We start from the raw sequence: 25,125 nt of genomic DNA, 5'->3' as shown, positions 1-25,125 counted from the left end.
TAAATAAATTTTACTGGTGATTATGCATAATACTCGTCGTTGGAAAACATGATAAATCGCATTATATCGGAATATGATCATAAACTTTATTATTATTACATCGGGGTCCGACTATATTCATCACACATACTCTATACTCACTGAGAACTTTTCATATTTATCAAATTCATCAATTACACTAGTGTATTATGCATAATACCGCTGTATGCCTCTAGGGACGGGACAGCAATATATGACTGACATAATCACAGATAAAAGCTATGAATTGCAAGTATGTATCAAATTTAGCAACGACGCTTGTGTATTACGCGTATTTGACGGTAAAAGTGATAAATATTTTTTACAAAACTTATCCAAGACGATTGGTAAGTATGCATAATAACCAAGACTTATCACATTTACCGTAACATATATCTGTTCCTCAGAACCATACTGTCGCATGTCTATTACTAGGTGCAGATATATTATTATTACTATTTTTGTTAACTTGGTGGAAAGTCCCTTGATGCTTTAGAGCACGGCTCCGCACACAGCGACGATTATGTTTTCCAAGAATTTTTTCCTCAAGTGTCGCCCGACAGCAATTTGCAGTGTCAAAGCCCATAATTAAGCGATACACATAGTTAACACTGGCGGAGCGGCCGCGCGACGAGCGACCAGAAGCTCAGCTCATCCTGGCTCTTCCATTCACTCTTCCCTCCTCCCTCCCCCATACATGCATGCACATTATCATGACGACGACGACAATGACGAAATATAATTCACGTCCTCATCTTACATGGAATTCTCATAATAGTGTGTACATCACAAAGACAGTCGCGTGACGTTCGTTGTTGTTGTTGTTTTTTTCGGACAAAACAAATATAGAGTCATATTAATTTTTTCCTTCGCTATATCGAGCATAACATCATCTTTGATGCCAGGAGAGTCGGTAAGTCTCATCACCATTCGCTTTGAAATTTTCTAAATAAATGAATATTAACGGAACGCTCTAACGCGATCACTCCGCAAGAGAGTGTGAGACGCGTTCATTTATTCTAAGCCATTAACGCCAACACAGCAATCTTCCCTCGTGTTTTAGTGAATTCACTTAATTTCAATATTAAATGGTCTTTCGAGAGACATCTACGCTAACATTTTACAATCATGTTCGCCCGTGATGCAATTTAATCTTCAAGCTCTCCATATACGGCGATTCTCTTTTTTTTTGAGAGCATCAGCTTATTTTGAACAAAATTTCCGTGTTAAAAGCAGGAGCACCGTTTATGACTGGCATCAGGAGTAGAGGAGAAACTCTGACACATGCTTCGAATTAAGTCTTAATAATGGAACGCTACTCTCTTGAATATGATAGTTTAATCGGATTGTGTCCAACAATACCTAGTGAGCACGGAATCAAGGGACGAGTATCTAGCACTCTTGGGAACTTCGCGTAGTACTATTACAGTGAAACCTGTGTATAACGGTGCTGTCTGTAACAGGCGTCTTCACCTCAATGCTCGCGAGCACCCACGGTGCTCCCCCGAAGCACAAAGAGTGCTCGAGGCTCGCGTCCCATTTCGTGCTCGCGAGCACTTGATCAACATTCTAATGAAATACCTTGTACAAAATTGCGTTATGTTGGACGTGCCTGAAAGGTTGCTCTTCTTTTGATGGTTGACACAGACGGTGCTCGCGACTAGGAAAAGGTCGAAGACCTCTAGAAGAGATCGTTATAGATCTCTCTGGTCTATAACGATATAAACCTGCCTATAACGATATTTTCTTTAGTCCCGGGCCGAATTCCTATTTAATAGGAAAATAGATATAGTCCAGCCTCTCTTATACAGTAAAACCTCTCTTTTGCGGACACTAGTGTTACAAAAATTTCATCAGACAAAGAGGGGTGACCGTTAATAAGGGGTTTGAAAAACATGTTTTCATTATACAGAGGGGGGAATTATATATTATTTGGCCGTAAAAGAAGCATCTGGGGGGGGGGGGGTGTTCGCTAACAGTGGTTTTACTGTGGATGATGATTCCATTGTTAAATTTACAAATTACATTCATTTATATTACTCCTTATGCATCACAATTGCAAATTTAAAGGTCACAGAAAGCCAATTGCCGGACGAGGTAGTTGATAACAAAAAAAAAATTCCGTAATGAATATGGATGGAATATGGACAACATGATGATATATATGGACCTACTACTGTATACAGGGTGTCCTGTAAGTGCTAATACGGCCTTCACCTCATCAATCAATCGTTCATCGTAAAAATGAGGTTTCCATTCAAAGATTTCTCAAAATGTGTTAAAAAATCACTCTGTACCAGTTCCGAGAGTGAAAATACAGTGTGTCGCAAAATAAGAAATATAAGTTGTTATGCGATCCCTTTGTCCTCTAACTTCTAATTAGAAAGTTGCTGCCCCGTCTCTCCTTGAGTCCAACAAAAGTAACCCTATGTTTTTAAGTGCAATATTCACTGAGATATTTAAATCCAAAAATCAGGGAGAGGATTGGAGGAAACAGCATAGATAGCAGAAAGAAGCGTTACCTGTTAGTTTTTATTGTTATTTCCAAACTTTTCTCCGATTTTTGAATCCAAATGTCTCAGTGAATATTGCAGTTGGAAGCATGGAACTTTTTTCTGTTGGGCTCAGAAAAGAAAGGACAAGAACTTTCTAATTGGAAGTTAGAGGACGGGGGGGGGGGGGAGGACCGGTATAAAAATGTAGTATTTTTTTATTTTCTAACACTGCATTTTCACTCTCAAAATTGGTACAGGGTAATTTTTGAACGGACTTTGAGCATCTTTTTAATTGCAATCATACCTCTACGACAGACGCGGTTGATGAGACACAAGCTGCATTAGCATTTATAGGACACCCTGTATACATGCAGTGATAATACAGGTGCTCAAAAATTCATTTTTGAGGGCCCATAGATCACTTCTTCAGGAAGCCGGAAATATGAACAGGAGAACGGTTACATGAAATCCAGTTGAAACATAGCCAGAAACTTATATACCAGGGACTACAATGTGATCTGTATTTTACGGTACATTCTCAGGTAATTTGGGTCGCCTTGACTTTTTTTTGTAATAAAAAACGTCCCGTTTTTCCCCGTATTTTCAAAAAAGCTTATTTGAATGTTTCTCCATTACAGGGATCAAAAATTGAGATTATTTTCACGACTTGTACTGCGATAACTATGACAAATTATCAATTTCCGTCACATAAATGTGCATACTCGTCTTGCATATTTGTCGCACATATCCGCATATTTCGTGAATTACAATTTAAATCCATTGCGACTTCCAATAATTTTCGCAATTGGTGATTTTTCGGCAAATTTTAGCGGTAGCCCGCATTTTTATTTATCTGCGATAGTGTTTTTGGCTATAATTGGCAACTTTACTTATCTTAGACAATTTTTTCGGTGGTAATCGATGTCTCGTATGTGGATTTCGATTTCTCATATTTTTTTATACATAGTGATTCAGAAAAGATGGGAAAATCTTCAAGAGGTGGTAGTACATACAAAAACGAACGAACAATTTTCATCGAAGAATGCATGGTCTAAAACGAAATGCAAACGTGCTACAGGGCGCAACATAGTAAAACCGGGAATACGAGGAGAAAACACAAGAATAGCGTATACGTTAAAAAAGCAACTTTAATGAATAATTTACACTAATTTCTCAAAAGAGCTACCGTCAACGGTGATGCAAGAAGAACAGCGGCGAAGAAGGGATTGGCGAACGTTCCAGAATATTCCAGACATATCGCGAACCTCTTCAGCAGCAGCCGAAAGTATTGTGATTCACACCTCTCACCTCTCAAGTACCTCTTCACTGTCAAAAGAAGTCTCATACACCAGACTCTTCAGCTGTCCCCACGAAAAGAAATCATTACACGACAGATCGCGGGCTATCGTGATGACCGAGCTACAGGACCACCTCGCCCGATGCGTCGGTTTGGAAAAGTGACGTCGAGATAGTGCCGTACCTCTTACCCAAAACGGGCTATAAGCTCTATCCTGCTGGAACCACGGTGGAGTTAGTCGCACCACAAGTCTGGTAGCACCTCTTGCAGAAACGTCCGGTATTTGCCCTCGTCAAGGCGTTCCGGCAGAAGATGCGGTACAATTAGGTGGTCGCCGATGTTTCCTGCCCAAGGATTGATGGAGAAGCGTTGCTGATGCGCATGTGGATTTACAGACGCCCAGACATGTTTATTGCGGGTATTACAAATGCACCACCTCGTGCGAAAGTCTCCATCTTCTTCATCGGAGAAAAGAACAGTTGCCGCAAAATATGTGGGCGTGCTGCGCTCTGATCTCAGTGCCGTTATTTCAACTTTTTCCAGGGGGGGGGGGGGACAAAGCACATGCACTCAATGTATGTATGTATGTATGTATATATATATATATATATATACCATTTTTAGTGTATTTTCAAAACCCTGCCCCCCCCCCCAAATGATGGGCCTGGATCTGATGTAGGAACCAGCGGGCGAAGTCTACGCGACGAGCATAATCTTCTTCATTCAATGCTTGGACACGTTGGAAACGGTATGGGTGCAACCTCTCACCCTACAGCTCAGCACCCGCCATGTCGTGGATTGTGGCACACCATGGCTACGGCTAATCTACCGCCATCTTCAAAGTCTCGTCTTCCACACCTGCTGTTATGGCAGTACTTGTACGACCTGCATCAGACCGGGGGGTCTATTACGCTCACGTCGTTATACAGCGAGGTCGTTAGTGACGTCACGCCCTTAACGCAAATTCTCAACGAGCCTCATAACGCAAATCTCAGCGACCATCGTCAAAAACTTGATTTTTCTCAGCAACCAGCGGTATGTCGTTATCTATTTTACGAAAAACTCCCTGGTCCGAGAGTTGCGTTAGCTCCGAAAGGGATGGACCAATCGGATAATTTTCTCCGCTGCTGATAATCATCATCACTATCAACGAGTGCTGCAGCACGTGCGTTATTATTATTTTATTTATTTGTACGCGTTAGTGTGTGTTGGTTGTCCCTAATTTTCTACGCTGCATTTTTTTTAATTCATCCGGATTTTTTTTATTTTCATCAAATATTTGAGAAAAAGGTAGGCTATGCACGCACATGATACTGGCGCGGGGAAATTTTCTAAATTATTACGTTTAAAAAATGATTTTCTATTGAAGTTCAATGATGTTATGAATTTCCAAAACGACTATCAAAAATATATCTTACCATGTTTTTAACACATTTATCTACCGTCTTGATATTAAGTCAAAATCAAGAACAAGTAACCTTTTATTTACATCATTAATTAGAAAATTGGTTTTCTTGTTTCACACATGAAAATGAAGTACCACCAAATTTACACTGTTGTTGACATCTTTTTTATACTCCGATCAGAAAATGCACTCAAGGATTAGAAAAAATTTATTTGTTGATTAATAAAATTTACTTTGATTTTTTATAGTGTACAGAGTATAGTGTGTGTGTAATGGTGTTTACTGCATTACGCTTCTGTGTACTGCACAGAAAGTAGCAACACTTAATTCATATTACAAAATATCAATGTTATTAAACGAATTAAGAAGGGGAAAATCTGGAGACGTTTAAATATATATTGACGTCGATTTTGAACGAGATGTAAAAAAAATATTGAGCAAATTTCAAAATGTCTTGAAAACATCGCGATAGAGAGATTTACCAGTTAAATAATATTCTTATATTGAGATGAGTTTAAGATTAGAATAAAGACATTTCCATACAAGATTAAAAAAAATAATAACGTTGTGTAGAGTGATTTATCTTTGTACCGAGTATAATAATTTATAACGATTTACCACTATGAATAATTTTTTCCAATCAGTATGTGTACAGATAACATTTTAAACGATAATGCTGTCTCTAAATCATGTTACTAAATTAAGTAATGTAATTCAGAGAATTATTATTCATTATAATGAACAACTTGATAAATTAATAATGAATGAATAATTTCCAATTCTAACTAATTTGTCTCCGTTGCTCTCACCATCGAAAAATGTACGCGCGAGCGGCCATGTTTATTTCCGTAACGCGAACATAACGAGTGGTCTCCGGTTCTCGTTAGTTAACGTTTCACGTAGCGATGTCTATAGCGAAAATCGCTAGTAACGATGTGAGAAAAATCAACCTTTAGCGATGGTGACGTAAATCTATCCCACAATGCACCGCAAACCCCAAACACGTTTGAAACGCGGGCATAACGACATGAGCGTAATAGACCCCCGGGAAGCAAGAAAGGATCCCGTTTCGCTCAGCTGCCGATGCAAGCGCGCAAATGGTTTCGGATTGGGCAACCGCCTGTGGGGGAAAACACTCACCGCACATTCGTGTTGTCTCTGTCGTACTTCCATTTATAGCTCCGTAAATAAAATACACGTCTGCTTTTTCAGTATTGCTGAAGTGCGCTATTATCCCGTACGTTACAACTGTTAGAACGGTTGCACACTGGAAAAACTTCACAGGGCTGGCGTCCACGCCTTTTATTCACTGTGACGCAGATTTCTTCTTCTTCCCCAGGCTATATTTGAATGCATGGTGTTCTTTTTCTCCCGATAAATTTCAACATGGATGCCGTTTTAACGTTTGCGAACGCTAGCGCGTTCCAGTTTCACGTTAGACCATGCATTCTTTGATGACAATTGTTTGTATTGGTGTGTGCTATCACCTCTTAAGGTTTTCCCCATCTTTTCCGAATCACCCTGTATAGCAAATATGGTCAGCCTAATTATATTATATAATAGTGCTGTTTGTTGATTATATTTCCTGCCGGAACATCTTTCGCGGGCCGATAGAATAACCTCCGCATTTGACCCACGGGCCGAAAATTGTGCCTTCCTTATAGGTTTGGTTGGGGATGCGAACTATCATTCATAAGAAAAGGATGGAAATTCAAAAATTAGAATTTTCCTTCGATAAAGGTGATTAAATAGAATTTCTGGGATTTTTTAAGACAGCCTTCACATGTCACGAGTTGGCCATCCCTGCTGTAAGGGATCATAAGCGGTGTTTGCACATCCAGGGGCGTATTTACAGTGGGGTTTAGCGGGCTATAGCCAAGGGTGGGGCAAGCTCAGAGGGTGTGCAAATTTGATTAATGAGGCCAAGAAAATTGGTAGATTGGAAGAATTTTGGTAAAATTCGTATAACCCTCAATAAATCCACACCCTTCCCAGACAGCTAGGGGGTGGGTCAGTGAGTGAATAAGAAACTCACAGAGAGAGTTTTCAAGCACGTGAATGAAGAGCACTCAAAAAAGAATGCACCTCAAAAGAATGACTTGGAGCTTGAGCAAGCATGTGAATGACTAAAAGGAATGACCTACCGAGTGAGGGACCAGGCCAGTGAGCGACCTAGAGCATGTGCAAGCTTATGAATAACCAAAACAGTGACCTGGAGTGCGTACAAACATGTGAATGACCAAAAGAATGACCAAGAGCATGTGTAAGGGTGTAAATGATCAAAAGAGTGACTTGAGCACGTGGATGACTAAAAGAGTGATTTGAAGAGTGTACGAGCATGGGAGTGACCAAAATAATGACTCAGAAATACAAGTGTACTTGCAGGAGTGGAGGGAGGCCAAATGTGTGTGCACAGAGCGGCGAATTCGAGGAAAGAGTAGTCAAGAAAATTATACTATAATGGGAGAATTCGTGTAGTCGTGTAGTCCGCAGGCTGCAAAACCATAAATGCGCCCGCCTTTGGTGACACCATGTTGATTTCATTCCATTGTTGAATCATTCTCCGGTTTACCATTGTTGTCTCAACAGTCTATTTTAAAATTCTAGATAACTGTTAGGAACAAAGCAAATAATAGTATATAAGGGGGAAAAACCTCACTAATTCAGTTTCAAATTTAATTTTATCCGATTACATTTAAAGTGGGAGGGCACTTTAAATTAAAAAGTAAAATTAAAACTAATTTCTAACGTTTTTATACTCAGCTAACTTTCGCTGCAACCGACTTTCCTCTTGAGGGTGTCTTGGTCAATTCCGAGGCGGAAAAAATAAGAGGTTGCGGCGCGGGTGGTCTCTTGGAATGGCTCAAGTTGGCTGGTTCTTGTGAGATTCTGTTAACTAGGAAAGTGGACGGTGTTGAAAGTGGACGGAAAGCGTTAGCTTACTTGTCCACGAGCCGGCAAACGGTCACATTCCGGTCTGGTCTGGGCTGGTATGGTAGACGGCGGCGTGGGATAGCATGGAAGCTATATCGGAACCGAACCGGCGAGATGCTCGGGTCGAAAGCTGGTTAAGCGTGGTTAGTTGTAGTTAATGGAGTTGCATTTAGAAATCGGGCTTCAACATGGAGAGTAAATTGGACAGAGTTGATGCAGGAAAAAGAGGAGAGGTGTGGGAAGGCTTTCTCTCAACTAATGATCTCAAGTTGTTCTTGGGTGCATGCGACAGGAATCTGAGGATGCGGTAGTGGGTTTTATCAAAAGCCTCCTAGACTATAGACCTAGTCCAGACCTAGCCTATAGACCATCTGGGGGGTTTTTGTTTAAGGTGATTCCTGTCTGAGTAATAGAACGACAACTGTCTATGTTGGAATAGATCTGGTGCAATTTCTCTAAATTAAATATAATTAAAAATGGGAGGGGAAATCGGATTCATCAGAATATTATGTTATGGATTATAAAAGAATAAAATCAATGGGTTTTTTGTGTGTGTGAAAATTCATAGGAAACAAAATAAAGTTAGACTCAGCAGTTTGTTAATGCATTTTGAAGGCATGAGAGAAACAGGTCGCCTGCTACAACCAATAAAATGAAAATAAAACTATTTACTGTAATTTTCCAAGTAAAACTGAGTGTCAATTTCACCCATTGTTCAGCATCTAAATGAATGTTTGGTAGGATATCAACCGTTTTTTTTTTCCATTGCCATGCTGCACATCAGGGAAATTTTAGGTGCCATGATATCGGTTTCTTATGTTTGCCGCAGAATTTCGGCAGCTGCAATAATTTTTGGTGTGCCGAATAAGAATATAGATGAACTTGAAACTAGGCCACACGCCTTCCATATTTGGAAGTGAAAATGATAGATGCCTGAATTTGAAGATTTACTGCAAGTCGAAAGCAAGACTAAGATAACATGTGTTTGGAAATCTCAGTAGGAACGCAATAGCGTCGGAATATACTTGAATGCATTAGATGCACGACCACCCACATTATTTTGTGGCATGGGGCTGAGTAACCACGGAATAAATTCAGAAATCTGGTATAGCTCAACAAGCCGAGAAGAGTAGACGTGGTAAAAGACCTGGCCTGGCCACGGTAGAAGGCTCATTAGAGCCACCAGGCCGAGAGGAAAGATGTTGCCCAACACCTGGGCTGGCCGCTGTGACGCAAAGGGATCACCCGAATCACCAAAACCTAGAAGAGTAGACATGGCCCAGGACACGGTAAACAACAAAGGGCTCGCTAGAGCTACAAAGCCATAGACATAAATTTTGTATACTGAGAAAAGTCTTCTAATTGTAAAATTTTAAATCTGAAACTACTTTTCTTTTTAATGCGTTTGATATTCGTGTATTATATATGCATAATAAAGCATCCGACACCACCCAGCCCCTCATCCGGGCAATGGCTAACCTGACAATGGTCGATAGAGCCTGGGCAGTATGAAATGGCAAATCTCAAGTCAAGCAAGCAACCACTGGTCTGAAACACTTGCGACGCCCCCCTTGTTTTAAAGAAGTTGTTATGCAGAAGTAAGAAATCCTCACAGAATATAAGAAGCCGATCCGTAATGGCTGAACTCCGAGGAGATGGCTTCGTGAAATCTATTTGATGATGATAAAGAAATTGACTGCAACTCGGGTGGTCAAGGTGATAGCCTGGGTTCGAATCCCGGTTCGGGCATGGATGTTTATTCAGTGCTGTCCTAACGCATGGACTCATCCGGGCACAGCCCGGGGACCTCAAGAGTGGAGGGGCCTAATAAAAATTAGATCTGATTAAAATTTACTAGAATTTACCAGGCAGGGCCTCAGGAAAACCACTTGGCCCGGGGGCCCATGATGCTCTTAAGACTGTAATTTTCCTTTTTAATTAGCCCTTATTTTTAACTAGCCCTGTGTCTACTAACACTAAAAAATTCCCTGGACAGGTCATACAGATCTCTTGGGAATACGTCAAGATCACGTTATTTTCTTTATAAAAAAGAAAACTATAAATTGTAGAATCTCGTTAATTCCCTCATTCTTATTAATTTGTACTGTAAACGCTGGCTACTTTGGCCGTTAGATCCTTCTTTGGCTCAAAACGATAAAATAATAAAACGTATTCTGAAAAAAATTTCGGAATCAGTTTCTGTGTTTTTGCTAAGAAATCATAACGAAGCAGGTCATCGGGTAGTCCATGAATGTCCGACTATAGGCAGCGACAGTGGTGGTTTCGTATGCTGTGATTGCAGGTGGTTTGTTTTTCCCCCATTTCTCCAAACTTTTAACTGTTGGGGGGGGGGGGGGGTAGCTCTAATCCAGCTTTGTCAAGTTAGGCAGGGGCCTAATTAGAAATTTAATACTTTAATACTTATAACTGTAGTGTGATTAAGATATCGTTTACTGTTCCATTTTCTTCGGAAACATTGTTTCAAAATTTCAGCTCTGGCAACTTCAAAAATACGCCCAAATTTATCCAATCAAAATGTGGGCCAAAGTAAGTCGTATTTTTGCAATCTTTGGTAATTTGTTTGTGAGCACATCTAGACACATAAGTATATATTGAAAAATTCTCTTCATTTTGTAAACGCCTATCACATTTCAATTTTTTGTTTCTAGATTGCAAAAATGGCTTATAAATGTATGCGTTAGCCTGGAAGTCTAGGTTATGTAAACTACAGCGAATGACCACCTTCTAAACTGTTTAAATGCACACAGATCTGTTGAAATAAACCAAAGGCAAGCTGCAGATAACTTTAAAATACCTCGAAGCACCATTAAAAATGCATTTTCTAGCAAATCAGGGGTTTGAAAGTGCAGAGGAAGAACTAGCTAGTCACGTGTGTTGACAAAATGTGTGATTATGGATTCTTATTATGCCTCCAAACCTTGTTAAAAAGAAGTCATTTTTTTCGGTCGATTTGTAAGACATAAGATTATCAAGTAAAAATTACGATAAAACACGTAAATATTGCTATTCCTATAATCAATACAAGTTGAAATATAAGTTTTCCTTCAAAACTTAAAGTTTTATTACGAGCCCAGATATTCAAGAAATACTCTAGCTCTTCAGTTAATACTTTAAGATAGGAAAAGGGGAAATAGGGCCGAAGTTAGCAACTTACAAGAATAAGATTGGCCTCTATAAAATGTTTTTCTTATTATTTTTTTAATTAGCTTAAGTTGAAACAATCTGTTCTGTATTTACATACACATAATATAAGCATATCGATATTTAAAAAAAGTGGTTTACCGAAACTTAGTGATAATAATAATATTGGGTTAATTGGAAAATTAATTTGAATTTTTTTTAAAAATGGGCCAAATTAGCCCTCGTTTATCGTCCGTCCAGTAATCCGGGGGTTTTCATCGAGCCCATGGAAGAGGAGGAAACTTATCAGTGTATTTCTGTGCGCAGAAGTTAATATGTTAATATTAATCAAATGAGTTTCTTCAATTAACTTCCGATAATTTCTGTAATCGACCAGCACACCGGCACACAGACCAGCACACATGGTCTGATATGTGTCGGAATAGCGAGAGCCTGCTGTACTATGCAACTCGGTGTTTTTCAACATGGGGACCATATGGCTTTCTTTTGGTCGTGGGATCACGAAATGAAAATCAAGGGAAAGGGTAGCCATGTGGAGGTGATTCTGTCCTCCAAGGGGGTTAAGGGGGACAGAAGGAGGACGAGTTGCAAAAAAATGCCTCACTATATTATGTGAAATGTAGTGAGGAGAAAGTGTGACTACACTCACAGAATCCAGCAACTTCCTACAAAAACAGGACCATCTTAACGCGTGGGCCCTATACGGGAATGGCCTAGCAGGCCTACATGAAGAGATCCGGAATTGTGATTTTTCAAGAATAAGTATGTGAATCTGCAAATATTGCTTTTGCCGAACTTAATATTGAAGGAGAGAAAATCCCCACATTTTGGCAAAAAGTGTTGGTTTCGGGAAAACAATTTTCCAAATAGATCTCATTTAGCTAACACTTACAAATCTAGTGATAAAGTTATCAATATATTGGGCGAAAGTAATTCGTAATAACAATGTTGTGTGAAAATATTACTCAACATGAAGAGGAAAAAAAGCGCCAATAGTGAAACATAAAACCTAAACTTGGCTTCTAACGGGACTGAATATTACAGCTAATTTTCGAAAAGGGGCAACGCCCCTGCTGAGGGAGAATTTCGTTTCCGTTCGGTGTTTGGCGCGTAACTGAGCGTTACAAAAATGACGCGTCACAAAAATTAAAAACGCTGTAATTCCCTAAATATTCGTCAGACGCTAAAATGAAAAACACTTTAATTAGTTGGATTAGTTTAAGGAATCATGTGCGTAATTATTGGGCGGTCGATAGTATCCACCCAGTAGATTGCTGAAGTTACCCACGGTGCCACGGTCCACATCATTCAAGTGGCCAGCGATGCAGTTTCACATCACTCAAGTGACTCGCGGCATATTCCAAGATCACTTTAGGGACTCGCGGCATATTTGTAGATCATTTGAGTGACCCACGGCCAGGACCGCAACTAGGGCAGAGCAGGCGGTTCTGGTGAACCGGGTGCTGATTTCACCTTTTCTTCTACACGCAAAGACGCCAAAGTGTCGACTTGCTCCGGGTAGCAAAGTTTCTGGTGGCGGTCCTGCTCACGACAGAGTTCCAGAGCACTTATTCGGCCCGCGACAAGTTTTCAAACCAATGGAGGTTTTCAAACCTCCAAAATAGTGAGCACTCTTGGTTTGAGACTTTATGGTGTCAATTCAGAGCATTAATTATTTCTCGTCTGAAAATTTCGAAGTCTCCCGACACTACACGCACACAGCAGTCATTTTTCCAGGCCCTTGAAACGAAACAGATGTGAATGCATTTCACGCGATCGTGTGAGCCTCGGAATACGGACTCGATTTCCGGAAGGATTCATCAACATCACAAGCGGTCTCGGGCCTTTATACACACATAACACGCTTCTAGCATATGGGCCTAGAATCTGAACGGAAATGCATTTTTTTACACCCTCCTTTAATATACATTACATATTTCATTACCATCCATCTTTATGTGTTTTTGACTTCGTTTTCTTTTTTTTTTCAAATTTAATCATCACAGAGAGAGGTAAGAGTATCTTTTCCTAAGAGTATCGTGTTAATATAACAGTTTTTTTCTCCCTCGGTCCCCACTCTTACAGCTTTCATTCATATTTAACTCATGTCTGACACTTTAAAGTTTTCTTTCATGAAATTAGCTCCAAAAAAGTGAAGAGGAAGTTGAATGTTTTTTCAAGGCACAAAAACACGCACGTACAAACGCCATGTTTTTTTCGCTTTCAGTTTTTTTGAGGTGCTCGTAATTTATTCTCGTACAGCATTTTTTTTTTTTTTTATGCGTGTGTTGTACGAGAAGTTATTATTATTTTTTTTAATAGGTTGCGTATCCTTTCGGTCATTAGTTGCTTGGAGTTGGAGCTCGTGTTGAACATACGCATTTCTGCTTGTGTGTGTGTGTGTGTGTGTGTCGTTACGTGTCATTGGTGGGAAGACACAGTTCATCCCCTAGTTAAAATTACTCACCCTTGTCTTGAGATCTTAATTCGAACTTCTATTTTCGTGAATCAACATGCCTCGCATTCATTTCCTTTCACCGTTCCTGAGTGATTGTTGGCGATATTCCAAGAAGAGAGAATCATCTTGAAACAACTTACGGAGAAAAAGCGTCTATTATAACTTCGAGTAGAGTGTTATTGGGAGGTAGGAAAAAACTTAGAAAAGACCCCAGGCGCATAAAGAGTTCGCCAATTGGCTTAGATCAGATATCATCAACCTGCTATTCAGAATTTAGAATACTGACTGAAGTACCCAAGACTGATCGATACTTGTACCTGATATAGTACCTATAGAACAGGCATCTTCAACACCTTAGGGGCCGTTCAAGTATTACGTAAGCAAATATTTAGCCATTTTTGACACCCCCCCCCCTTGTCAGCAAAATTTTGTCATCAGCTCTGCCCCTCTGAATCCTAACTCATATTTTCATAAAGGGTGGTCGATGACGTAAGCATTATTCCAAACCCCCCCTCACCCCTTTTCATCAAAAGTCAGCAAATCGGAACCCCCCCCATCGATGATGACGTAATACTTGAATGACCCCTTACTCGCGAGCACCATGAGGTCCTAACATCGGTCAAACCGGGCCGTGAAAGGTTCATCGTTTCATTTTTACCCATTAATTTCACGTTAGTGTATGACCGGGCCTTCCACACACAAAAAAGAAATCAACCATCTTTCTCATTTTACCCCAGGGTTATGATGCTGTTGAGACAGCAGTGGTGGCGCACCTTTTTTTGTTTCTGAATAGATATTCAAAAATTTGTTGGAGTTCCGTAGAACAACATTATCATCAAGGGTTCCGTGGAACGACCTTATAGCTATCAAGGGTTCCGCCAGAGGTTTTACGTTGGAAAAAGAGTTTTACCAGCAAAGCATGCTCTTATAAACTCAGTGTCATGCTGTTCAGTGATGAAATGATGATGTTCTGCTGGATATGTTCGTGTACCCTCTGCAATGAAGCTCAAGGCCCCCACAACCTGCAGCAGAACGTTTTGGTTGGCCCCTTTATAGTAAATTCATAGCATGAACAAACAAAAAATTACAAAAATCGCCTAAGGCTCCAGGTGGAGCCCTAACGGCTCTGCCATTTTTTTTTTTTTGGGGGGGGACGACGACGACGACGACGACATTATGAGGCCCGAGCAGTTTGGAAACGTGATGCAAAACATTAGCGTCGGCACTACAATTTGAATAGAGAATATCCTCTGATACAAAACCCATTTAAGGGGTTGGTGCACTCAAATTTTCCAAAAAAAAACATTTTCTCCAATTTTTCAATTTTTAAGTACTATGAAATTTTCTGTGTCTAACTGCGTTTGAGTTTTTATTCTTCTACCTGTACTAAAAATATTTTAATATTTTAATATAAACTCCTGGCAGGTGTTACGAATGCTAATGTTTTTCACTAAAATGCTTTTTCCTCAAAGCTAAGTTTTTTTGTCAGATAACGAACATTTTTTTCAACACAATTCATTCTTGGAATTTTGTGTCTCTCTCAACACTACGGTGTTATACACTTAAACATGAGCTTTTAGACTTTTAATTGCTGTTTATTTTTTTTCTTGAATTTTAACTTTAACAACATGCAACATTTTTAAAAAGCACCCAAATTTACTCATATTTCAAGCTATAAATTTTTTAAAATAATTTTAATAAAAAATTCTTGTGTTAAAGTATGTAGTGTTGAGAGACCCACCAAGTTTCAAGACATTTGAATGAGTGGGGTTCGAATAAAATGTTCCTTATCTAACAAAAAAACTTAGCTTTCAGGAAAAATGCATCTCAGTGAGAAAAACATTAGCATGCGTAACACCTGCCAGCAGTTCATATTAAAATATTTTGATTTTCAGAACAGGTGGAACAAAAACTTCAACACAATTAGACGCAGAAAGTTTCGTAGTACTTAAAAATTGAAAAATTGGGGAATGATGTTTTTGAAAAATTTGCGTGCACCAACCCCAATTGCTTTGATAGGTGTATACAACAAATCTTTTGGAGTGTTGATCGCCTCAGTTCACGTAATTCTAGTTATTATACCTATTAAGTTCAATTTCCCGTTCTATGTCGTATTTCAATGTAATGAATATTTTTTACGAAATGATCTATTGGCCTGATAAAATTCTCAAACGCACCAGTTTGCGTAACTAAAAAAAAATAACCGTAAAAAATTTTTTTCTCTTCAAAATTAAATTTTATGATTAGGCATGAACTTTTCAGGCATGACATTTTTAGAGTTGACAACATTTCATCAGGGGCGTAGCCAGAAATTTCGTTCGGGGGGGGGGACCACTTTCATTTTGGGGGGGGGGGGACCAAAGTGACAGAACAATGGATTTGGCCATCTTTTTCCCTTTTTTCGGTCATTTTCTCACATTTCGGGGGGGGGGGGGACCAGACCCCCAAGTTTCCCCCCCCCCCTCGCTACGCCCTTGCATTTCATACCCTTTTCTTTGGTTCAATTCAACATTTATAACCTTACATCATATATTTCGGAAGTCATCTGTTTGACTCAGAAAGTTCTTGCGTCATTAAGAAAAAACAGAACTCCATCCAATCCTATTAATAATTCCACAATGATTGTTGCGTGAGTGGGTGATTTTAAACTGGATACGATAATTTTCACTTTACGGTTTCTACAATTTCATTTTTGACCTAATCACATACTCGTTTCAGATTTCAGTGAGCGAATAGGAGTTTTGATGGCTATTCGATTCGACCATTGGTTAACTATTTATACTTATACATATAATGTCATTCTTGGGCCGGATGGGATTCGTCCTAATGGCAGTGTTATGATTAGAACGAGGTTTTCCATCCGACAAAGGTGAGTTTTGTTGTGTAAGAGGAGAGGTCAGACATATACACACGCAAGGGGATCGGATGAACTGGTGTCTCTTTTAGCGCCAGAAAAGACATATTCTTCCATGGATTTCTCTCGCCTGTCTTTTTTTCCCACAGCCGAAGTGTCTCCACATTTCCTGTCTGACCTCAAACAAGACAGCTTCTGACACCAAACACTGACACACCCAATTAGTAAGAGGCACTTCCTAACCCCCCCAACATTCGCAAACTGAGTTAAAATGCCGCTAAAAGACCTTTTCCTTCAGAAAAAAAAAAAAAATAATGAAAACGAACGGCACCTCCGCCAAATTTAGCGGGAAATTCCGCCGAAATTACCCGACGGTATGCATCCAGTCATGCGAGCACATGGTGAGAAATGTGTCAATCAAACAACATCATCAAAAAAGAAAAACCGGTCAATTAATTTTGAAGTTATTTCAATGATGGAAAAAATGCTCCCACCCTCTTTTCCACGAATCGGCGAAACATCATGAAAATGAATCCCAACTTGGATGACGAGGCATTTTCGGGAGGTCCGAGATAATTTTGGAGTGGAATTTATGTTATTTTCAAATTAGGTAATTATCTCACTAATTTCCAGCATTGTCATCGCTGTTGAAATCGTAAAATTTTTATAGTAAGACACACACCAAACTTTGATTAAAGATGGTCTATGTGAGACTTTCAATGTAACATCTAGGTAATATATGGTAGAATCTTGATCAAGACGTTAACAACCACATGAGTAGAGACTGGAATATAGTGGATTATGGGAAGTTAAATTGTAACGGATTTGGTGTATGTTTGTTAGTTGAAAGTTAATAAGTTTAGTTCTAGGAAACATTTATCTGTAGATTGTTATCAAGGAACTAATTTCGAGCAAATGAAAGATCACTGTTATTGCTGTCAGCGAGTGATTGATAATTTTCTCTAGAATATAACATATCAGTGTCATCAGCACAACTGTTATTTTACTAGAAATTTTCAAATTGCGTATGTCATCAATAAATATTATTAAAACAGTCGAATCTCGTTATAACGAACTCCAAGAGATCGGAGAAATCATTTCGTTATAACGAAATTTCGTTGTAAAGGAATTCTAGGTCTTTGCATTTTTCCTACGGAAACTTATCTGGAGCATTAGAAGAGTGTTCATTAAAACGAGATTTTCGCTATAGCGGTACAGTCGAATCCCGTTATAACGAATTCCAAGAGACCGGAGAAATCAGTTCGGATGTAACAAAATTTCGTTATAAATTAATTCTAGATTTTTACATTGTTTCTATGTAAGCTTATCTGGGGGAATCAGATATGTTTTCGTTAAAACTAAATTTTCGCTATAACGGTGTTCGTTAAAACGGGAATCGACTGTAGTTATATAGATCCTAGCACTGAACCCTGAGGGTGTCCGGTTATTGTCTTCTCGGAATTACATATGCATTCATTCTGTCAACTCTGGATTCTGTTAGTAAGATAAGACTAGAGAATGTCAAATGCATGTAATAGAACTGACTCTGTATTTCTTCTAGAGAGAAAACCATACCAATTATCGGAGAAGAAATTATTATTGTATTAGAAAGAATGATTTCCAATAATTGTTCCACAAATTTTAGAAGTAAATGGAAAAATCATGATAGGTTTGTAATTGTTTCAAGTTATTTGTGTGGGGGTCTCCTTTGATAAAAATAGGTGATAACTATTCTGACTTGGAATTCACCTTTTTCAATGGAGTTTTATTTCACATCTTTTCGCTAATCGGAAAGGTTCTTTTGCTCGATTTGTTCAGTCCTTCGGAAACGACTTCAAACTTTAAGTTTTAGTTTCGCGACCTCTTAGTTAGTGGTCGAATATAATAATTGCATAAAATATGCATTTAGTGGGGGATTCCCAAAAATAGGAAGGGTTAAAACAATTTAACTTCAGTGCGAACTTTGAGCCTCAAAGGAATTTTTACGAGGAGCATGTCATGAGTGTCATAAGAGTTATTATGTTCAATTCTTAAAGTAGTAAAGATTGCAATTATTGAAAATCTTTTTGACGTTATAGCGAATGGGCTTCTTAATTTTCAAATCGTCGAATATTTTTTTGTATCTATAACTAGTCATTTGACAATCACTTGCAAAATCGCTCTTTATTAGCGAGATTCTCGTTACAAGCCGTACTCGTTACATCGGACTTTTCACTGTGTATACAGAGTTATTATTAATTTCAAATTCTGGTCAACTATGAATTTTCCCTAAAGAATTTTATGCCTTTTTTTTTGAATGCCTATACACAACCCCTTGCAAATATGAATGCCGTTTTGGAAGTATGTCCCTAGGATCAACGGTTCATCAGCAATTTGTGGCGAGAGGCGTGTGGCAGTTCACACAACTCGAAAAGGGTTGAAAACTATTGTTCTAATCAGGGGTGGCTCGAGCTAACCTGCCGCCCGGGTGTGAAGCCTCATATGCCGCCCCTAATGGTGACCCTGTCAAGAGGCTTTTTTCAGAAGAAAGCTGCACCCATGTGCGTGACCATACATCCCACTTTTCAAGTAGATTTTTCTGTTTTTCTTTTGCTCCAGAATTATTCTATTATTCTTAATAATACCAGATAACTTAATTTTGGAAACAGCATTTATTTTTGTGAGCCATCACATCCTTATCCTGTAAAGATGATAAATAACGAGGTAATTTTTATTAAGAAATTTTGTGTGTTTAAGTAATCGGAGAACCAGGTGTTTCTGGTACTCCGGGAAACGGACAAGTGAGAAGCTGAATTTTTCCTAAGCTTTCATTTGACTATCCTCGAACAAGTTCTGGGTGAGGGAACCAAAATGCATACTTGCCCCATGCGATAGAGTACAGGGGTGGCTCTTGTCCATGCGACCCATTGCGGCCGCAAGAGGCGTCGCTCAAGAGGGGTGCTAAATGCGATGTGAATAGGTAAAAAAAGTTCCATTGACCGAGATGAAAATGCGAATTTTTTTTTTGTCAGGAACTGTTTTGATAACTTGTGAGGAAGGGGCATGATCCCCCAGGGTAGGGCTCACAGGGCTCCAGCTTGGAGCCCGGGGCTAAATTCTTATCATTTTTATTTTTTTCACACTATAAATTAACTGTAGAAGGGGCCCCCGTGGAAAATCTGGCTTGGGGTCCCACGAAAGATTCCAGCCTAGGGGGCCCTGGCGAAGGATTTAGGGCTATGGGGGGAATAGGCAGGAGGTGTAAAAAATCCCTAACGGGTACAGATTTTGTTTCGATAGCTCACATTCTTAGGCCCTGTCTATTTTGTCAACGTTTCCGTTGTGACTCAAGATATGTGAATTCTTACTGTGTTAAATTTTGGAGTTTTAACTGAAGTCTACGCTTGCCGCCCCTTGAAACCTGCCGCCCGGGTGCACCGAAAGCCTTTCACCCTCGCTTAAGCCGCCCCTGGTTCTAATGCATTTCAATCGTCCACGCAACTGATCATGTTTCGTTATTGTTTATCCTTTCCAGTGTTTTTGTTGTCGCAGAACGCGATTATTATACACCACAACACCCGTGGGAACTCCATCCTATATATTTTCTTGACGAACGAGCCACCGGCAACGAAATGCAGCTTCGCCACAAGACGAAAACCAGTAACGTTTTCTCGCCGTCTTCCCGGAGTCAGGTAAACATTTGTGCGGTGATGGGGGCCCCCTGACTGTTCAGACTAAATGTCAAAAAAACAAAAAAAAACTGAGTGATTCCCGTAAGTTGATAGAGGCAGCATAGGGGGAAAAAAAATAATAATTTGAAAGGAAAACCGGGATTTAAGTCGCAAAGAACGGGAACTCGATGTTATTGCTGACGGGTGCAATTTTTTTTTTTTTTTTAAATGTCGGGGGCGACAGTGAAAAGAGAGAGCCTGAGGCCTAAAAACGCGAGGGTGGGCTTTTCTGTCGCCACAGCGGCACCATTCGTCGCGTTGCCCTTTTTTTCCACGCTCTTATTATTATAGTTTAGACGACTGTAACGAGAGGTTTTTATAAGGCACGAGCCCCAGTTGTCAACGACCAAAATGAGTGACGCGTGCGTTTGCGTGTGTAAAATGGCGGGGGCTTTAGGTTCCCAGATGTTGTGTCCGATGTCTGAAGTGTTTAGTGAGACTTTTTATTATTATTGTTGTTTTCCGTGAGATTTTTCACGCTGAGAAACAAAAAAAAGAAGCGCAAACTTATTTTAATCGGATACTGGCGTATTTCTGAGAAAGCAATTTACAATTGAAGCTCGTTTACGAGGGTCTAATTTCTTAAGAGAAAGGAAGAAAATGTTATTTATTTTTTTTGGACAAATTCTCACTACTGTTGAAGGACGGAGTCTACTGCCACATAGGAAAAATACATTATCCGCGATAATTGTTGCATTCATTTGTGTCTAGCTGGAACAACCAACGCACGCACAGATTATTATATTATAGCTGTTTATTTCTTTTCGCCCACTCTCGTCGTGAAAGGAAAAACATTTTTTTTTCCTATTTCTGGTCCATATTTTCTTGGAATCGTCGTGCAAAGGATTCCAAATCTCCAAAACAAGAACTATCCGAATAAAAAAATTATCAAAAAAAACACATTTAGTCATTCCTCATATGCGAAATGAGACTGTCCATCGATGACTCGCTATTCCAAATTTGTATAGAGATCTCCTCAATTAAATAAAGGGTGAGCAAAAAGTTCGTAGAAACCAATGCCGTAGCGAGGGGGGGGGGGACTTCGGGGGGTCTGGTCTTCCCCCCCCCCTCCCCGAAATAGGAGAAAATGGGCGAAAAAAGGGATGGCCAAATCTATTGTTCTATCACTTCGGTCGTCCCTTCCGAACGAAATTTCTGGCAACGGGCATGGTAGAAACTTTGAAAAATGAATGAAAACTTCAAAAATAACCGAAGTAAAAAACGGTTTACAGGGTTAGCATCGCTAGGTCATGGGAATTTTTTAAGACAGGAAAAAAAACTCAAGAAACAACCGATAGGTGGCACTGGTACGAGCGACTTCGTACTACCGACTTCGATGGAGGTATGCAAATTCGACGATAAGAAATTGCGCTCCTAATCCACAATCAGTTCACCATTGTAAACCGTGTATGTGGACCTGCTGTGCTCTGCCGTTGCTGGAATTGTGACTCGCCTGCAATGTATTATCCCCTGTGGTGGTGGTCATGTGGAGCACATACTGATGTAATAAACGATTTGGAGGCATTCTGTTCGTTATTTGCGTATCTTTTCTTTGACTTGTGTACGCCAGCGCCACTTATCGGCTGTTTTTGAGTTATTTTTCTTTCTTGTCGTAAAAAAATTCCAGTGACCAAGCGATGGTAAAACTGCAAATCGTTTTTTATTTCGGTTATTTTTCCGGTTTTTATGAATTTTTAAAGTTTCTACGGACTTTTTGCCCACCCTGTATTGAAGAACTTGAGTCTGTTTTGAAAGGAGTTAAATACAGCGATGCCATATAACTGTATTAATAAACGACACAAACATTGATATCATCAGTACAAATTCAATTCAAGACCAAAATATTCTTCATTGCTATAGCTTTTACCCACTAATTTCAAATATAACAAGATCCCCCCCCCCCAAAGTCATTCAGAGACCATATTTTCATCGGCAACTCACAGGAGCTATTTAATGTTTTGTAAACTAGAAATTTATTTAATCGATTCGGAAAACTACAAATAACAATAATAATAATAATAACATAAATATGGAGTAGATTTGTTTGGAATTTCAATGTATCTCTTTAAAATTATAATTTTATATTTTGAAATAAATCTCCTCGACTAATTTTAACAAATTAATTATAAAAAAGATCGCAGATAGTCATGCTAGACTACTAGAACAGTCGGCTCTGCTTATTCGGATATGACGATTAAAGCACACAATATCCAATTAAGCGGGGGGTATTCGATTATACGGAGAACAATTCGATTGTCATTTCACCACGTCAGTATAGTTTGTACATTGAAAAATTATGAAGGATCAATGTTATTAAAGCTTCTCTAATAAATCAGACATGAAAAATTAAACGAAAATTATACTTAATTACTAGCCCTATTAATTACATTGATCACTATGTCTAACATTTTTGCTTTTCATTACGAAAGTTAGCGCTCTCCATTGGCTTAACATCAAACAAAAATAAAATAATCAAATGTCCGTATTGAAGACAACATGAATACCTGGAGGCCGAGACCTACTCTTAATTATTATTTTTTTAATCTCAACTCAGTAACGTATTTCTATTAATTCCAAATGTTTCATTCAATAAAAACATTATGTGTATTGTGGTTGATGTGTACTAACAGTCGACGTGCCAGACCTAATATTTCATTTAGCGGCGGGGAACTTTAACATTGTCTCTTCGGGAGAAACTTTGGTGCAGGAGAATTTCATCCGGTTCATCAGGGCCGACTGTACTTACCCGTACATGCACTTCGTACACATTCCGCTGCGAACAGTACATCATTACCAAAAATCAATTTTATGACAAGAGTTCTGTTCATTCGTTAATATAGAATGATCAGAGACACTTGAAAGTTTTAATGCAGAAACAGTAATTTTCTGCAAACTTTGTTACCTGATAATAAGCAGGTACGGATCCAGAGTAATATATCGGGAGGGGTGAATTGTGTAAGTGCAAATCCCGTATTTAACGGGACAGGCAAATTATCCCATATTATTCGGCTCTTGGGAGGGGCAATATATCTATATACATAAAATTGATTTTCTGTATGTCTGTGTGTGTGTATGTTCTCAATACAAATCTACAATTGTAGTCGATCGTCGCCAAATTTTGCATATATGCCAAATGGTACCCGACTTGAACGATAGGCTACTTTTAAATTTCGTCAGAGTAGGGCAAATGCCCCAAATGGGCAAAAAAAAGCTGTCGGGGAACAATGATTTTTGGGCCTCAACAATCACTTTCCGAACGTTTACTTTGGTTACCGTGGTTCCCTCGCAATGCGTTTCAGACGTGTATATGCCTTTACAATGGTTTGTCACTTCTCTAATCCTGTTACTATTTGTATAGTAGTTCATGCCTTTGTAATGGTTTGCCGCTTTTGCAATCCTCCCAGTAATGAGAGCTTTTTGAATAGACGTCAGAATTATCATCAGCATCGCTCTGAGGGTCAGGAAAAAGGTGATCCTCATAGAAATCAGTGTTAAAATGGCCGATTTTAATGTAGAAATGCGGGGGTGAAATTCGGTGGGGTTTTCTGTCACATCAATTATTTTAAAAATTGTATTGAATTCTCGATTTTTGAAACATTGAGTTCGCTTAGCGATATACGAAGCCCAGGAGATTAAATATGAAGTAATTAGCCGGACCTACTTTTTAGTTGGATATTCATGCAATAACATTGATTTCAACTTGTTATTTATATCTTCTCAACCATGAAAACTAATGTCTCCGTATTATTGGAGTATTTTATTTATTTTTTCAAATTTCAAATTTCCTTTATTTAAGATTTTTAAACACAGTAACAAAACATTTAGGGGCTAAGCAAGCTTGTGAGCCCACAAAACAATATCCGATACATATCTGTCGGCATAAATAATGAGAGAAAAAAAGAAAGAAAAAAAAACACACACATATATATAACACCAAGAAATAAGTGGCAACAGGAATGGAATTCATAAACAAAAAATTTTGGCATTTAGCAGCGTATGCAGGATAAAAGAAGATTACATTAAAATATCAAACAGATAATTTAAATCTTCTTGAGTTAACAACCAAGATTTTAAATTGATAAAAAAAGATGTACATGAAGATTGTTCTTTTATTAACTGAGGAAGTAAATTAAATATTTTGGGAGCTAAATAAAGGAAAAAATTTTTGGAAACGAGTTTTATTTGGCCTTGGTACCTGTATAGTATGACGTCTAATGATATCCAATTTGTCTTTTGATATCCAACTGCATAAATTCATACGGTTTAGATTGTTTTAAAATTAATTATGGGCCCGTAAAAAGAACATCGAAAAAATTCCACAGCTTTAATTAAGCATTTTTGAAAGCTGAAACAGGCAGATGGATAACTTGATGTTCTCAGGGGGGGGGGGGGTAGGATCGAAATAGTTAGCCCCCCCCCCTCCTTAAAAAAGGAAAAAATATATATATATTCATTTCTATGTTTCTTTAAATCTAGATTTGTTTATTTCATGAGTTGCGCAGGAAGTCGCCATATTGGTTAACTTAGACATGTTTGGCATGTCCCTCAAACAAAAAGGGAGATATCCAAAAAGCCTCATTAAAAAAAAAAACCCGGGCAGCGCCGGGTATTACAGCTAGTAAAGTATAATGGTAGGAACTACTTCCCCCCCCCCCCCGTTGTATCCGCAGTTGAGTGAAGGCAGGCACATTCAGTTGTGCATGGAGCGGTGGCAGGCGGAATCCAGGGCGATGTTTCGGACAAGCGAGTTATTATGTAGGGGCATTGGATCATTCTGTATTTTACGGGACAA

The 25,125-nt window shown here is 39.0% G+C and overlaps 1 protein-coding gene across 1 annotated transcript in view; it reads left to right on the top strand.

The window, feature by feature from the left end:
- Positions 1–837: 837 nt before the first annotated feature.
- Positions 838–25,125, top strand: part of LOC149071129 (uncharacterized) — a 138,944-nt gene continuing 114,656 nt past the window's right edge. The window contains exon 1 of the mRNA XM_089248192.1: positions 838–931. Coding sequence (XP_089104318.1) covers positions 917–931 — 15 coding nt within the window. The 5' untranslated portion in view covers positions 838–916. The remainder of the gene's footprint in view (positions 932–25,125) is intronic.

The sequence above is a fragment of the Pholcus phalangioides genome, unplaced genomic scaffold (assembly GCF_987345545.1).
Source record: "Pholcus phalangioides strain wild (caught in Gottingen) unplaced genomic scaffold, Ppha-v1.0 ptg000019l_1, whole genome shotgun sequence".
Lineage (NCBI taxonomy): Eukaryota > Metazoa > Arthropoda > Arachnida > Araneae > Pholcidae > Pholcus > Pholcus phalangioides.
This window is presented reverse-complemented; position numbering and strand designations above follow the sequence as displayed.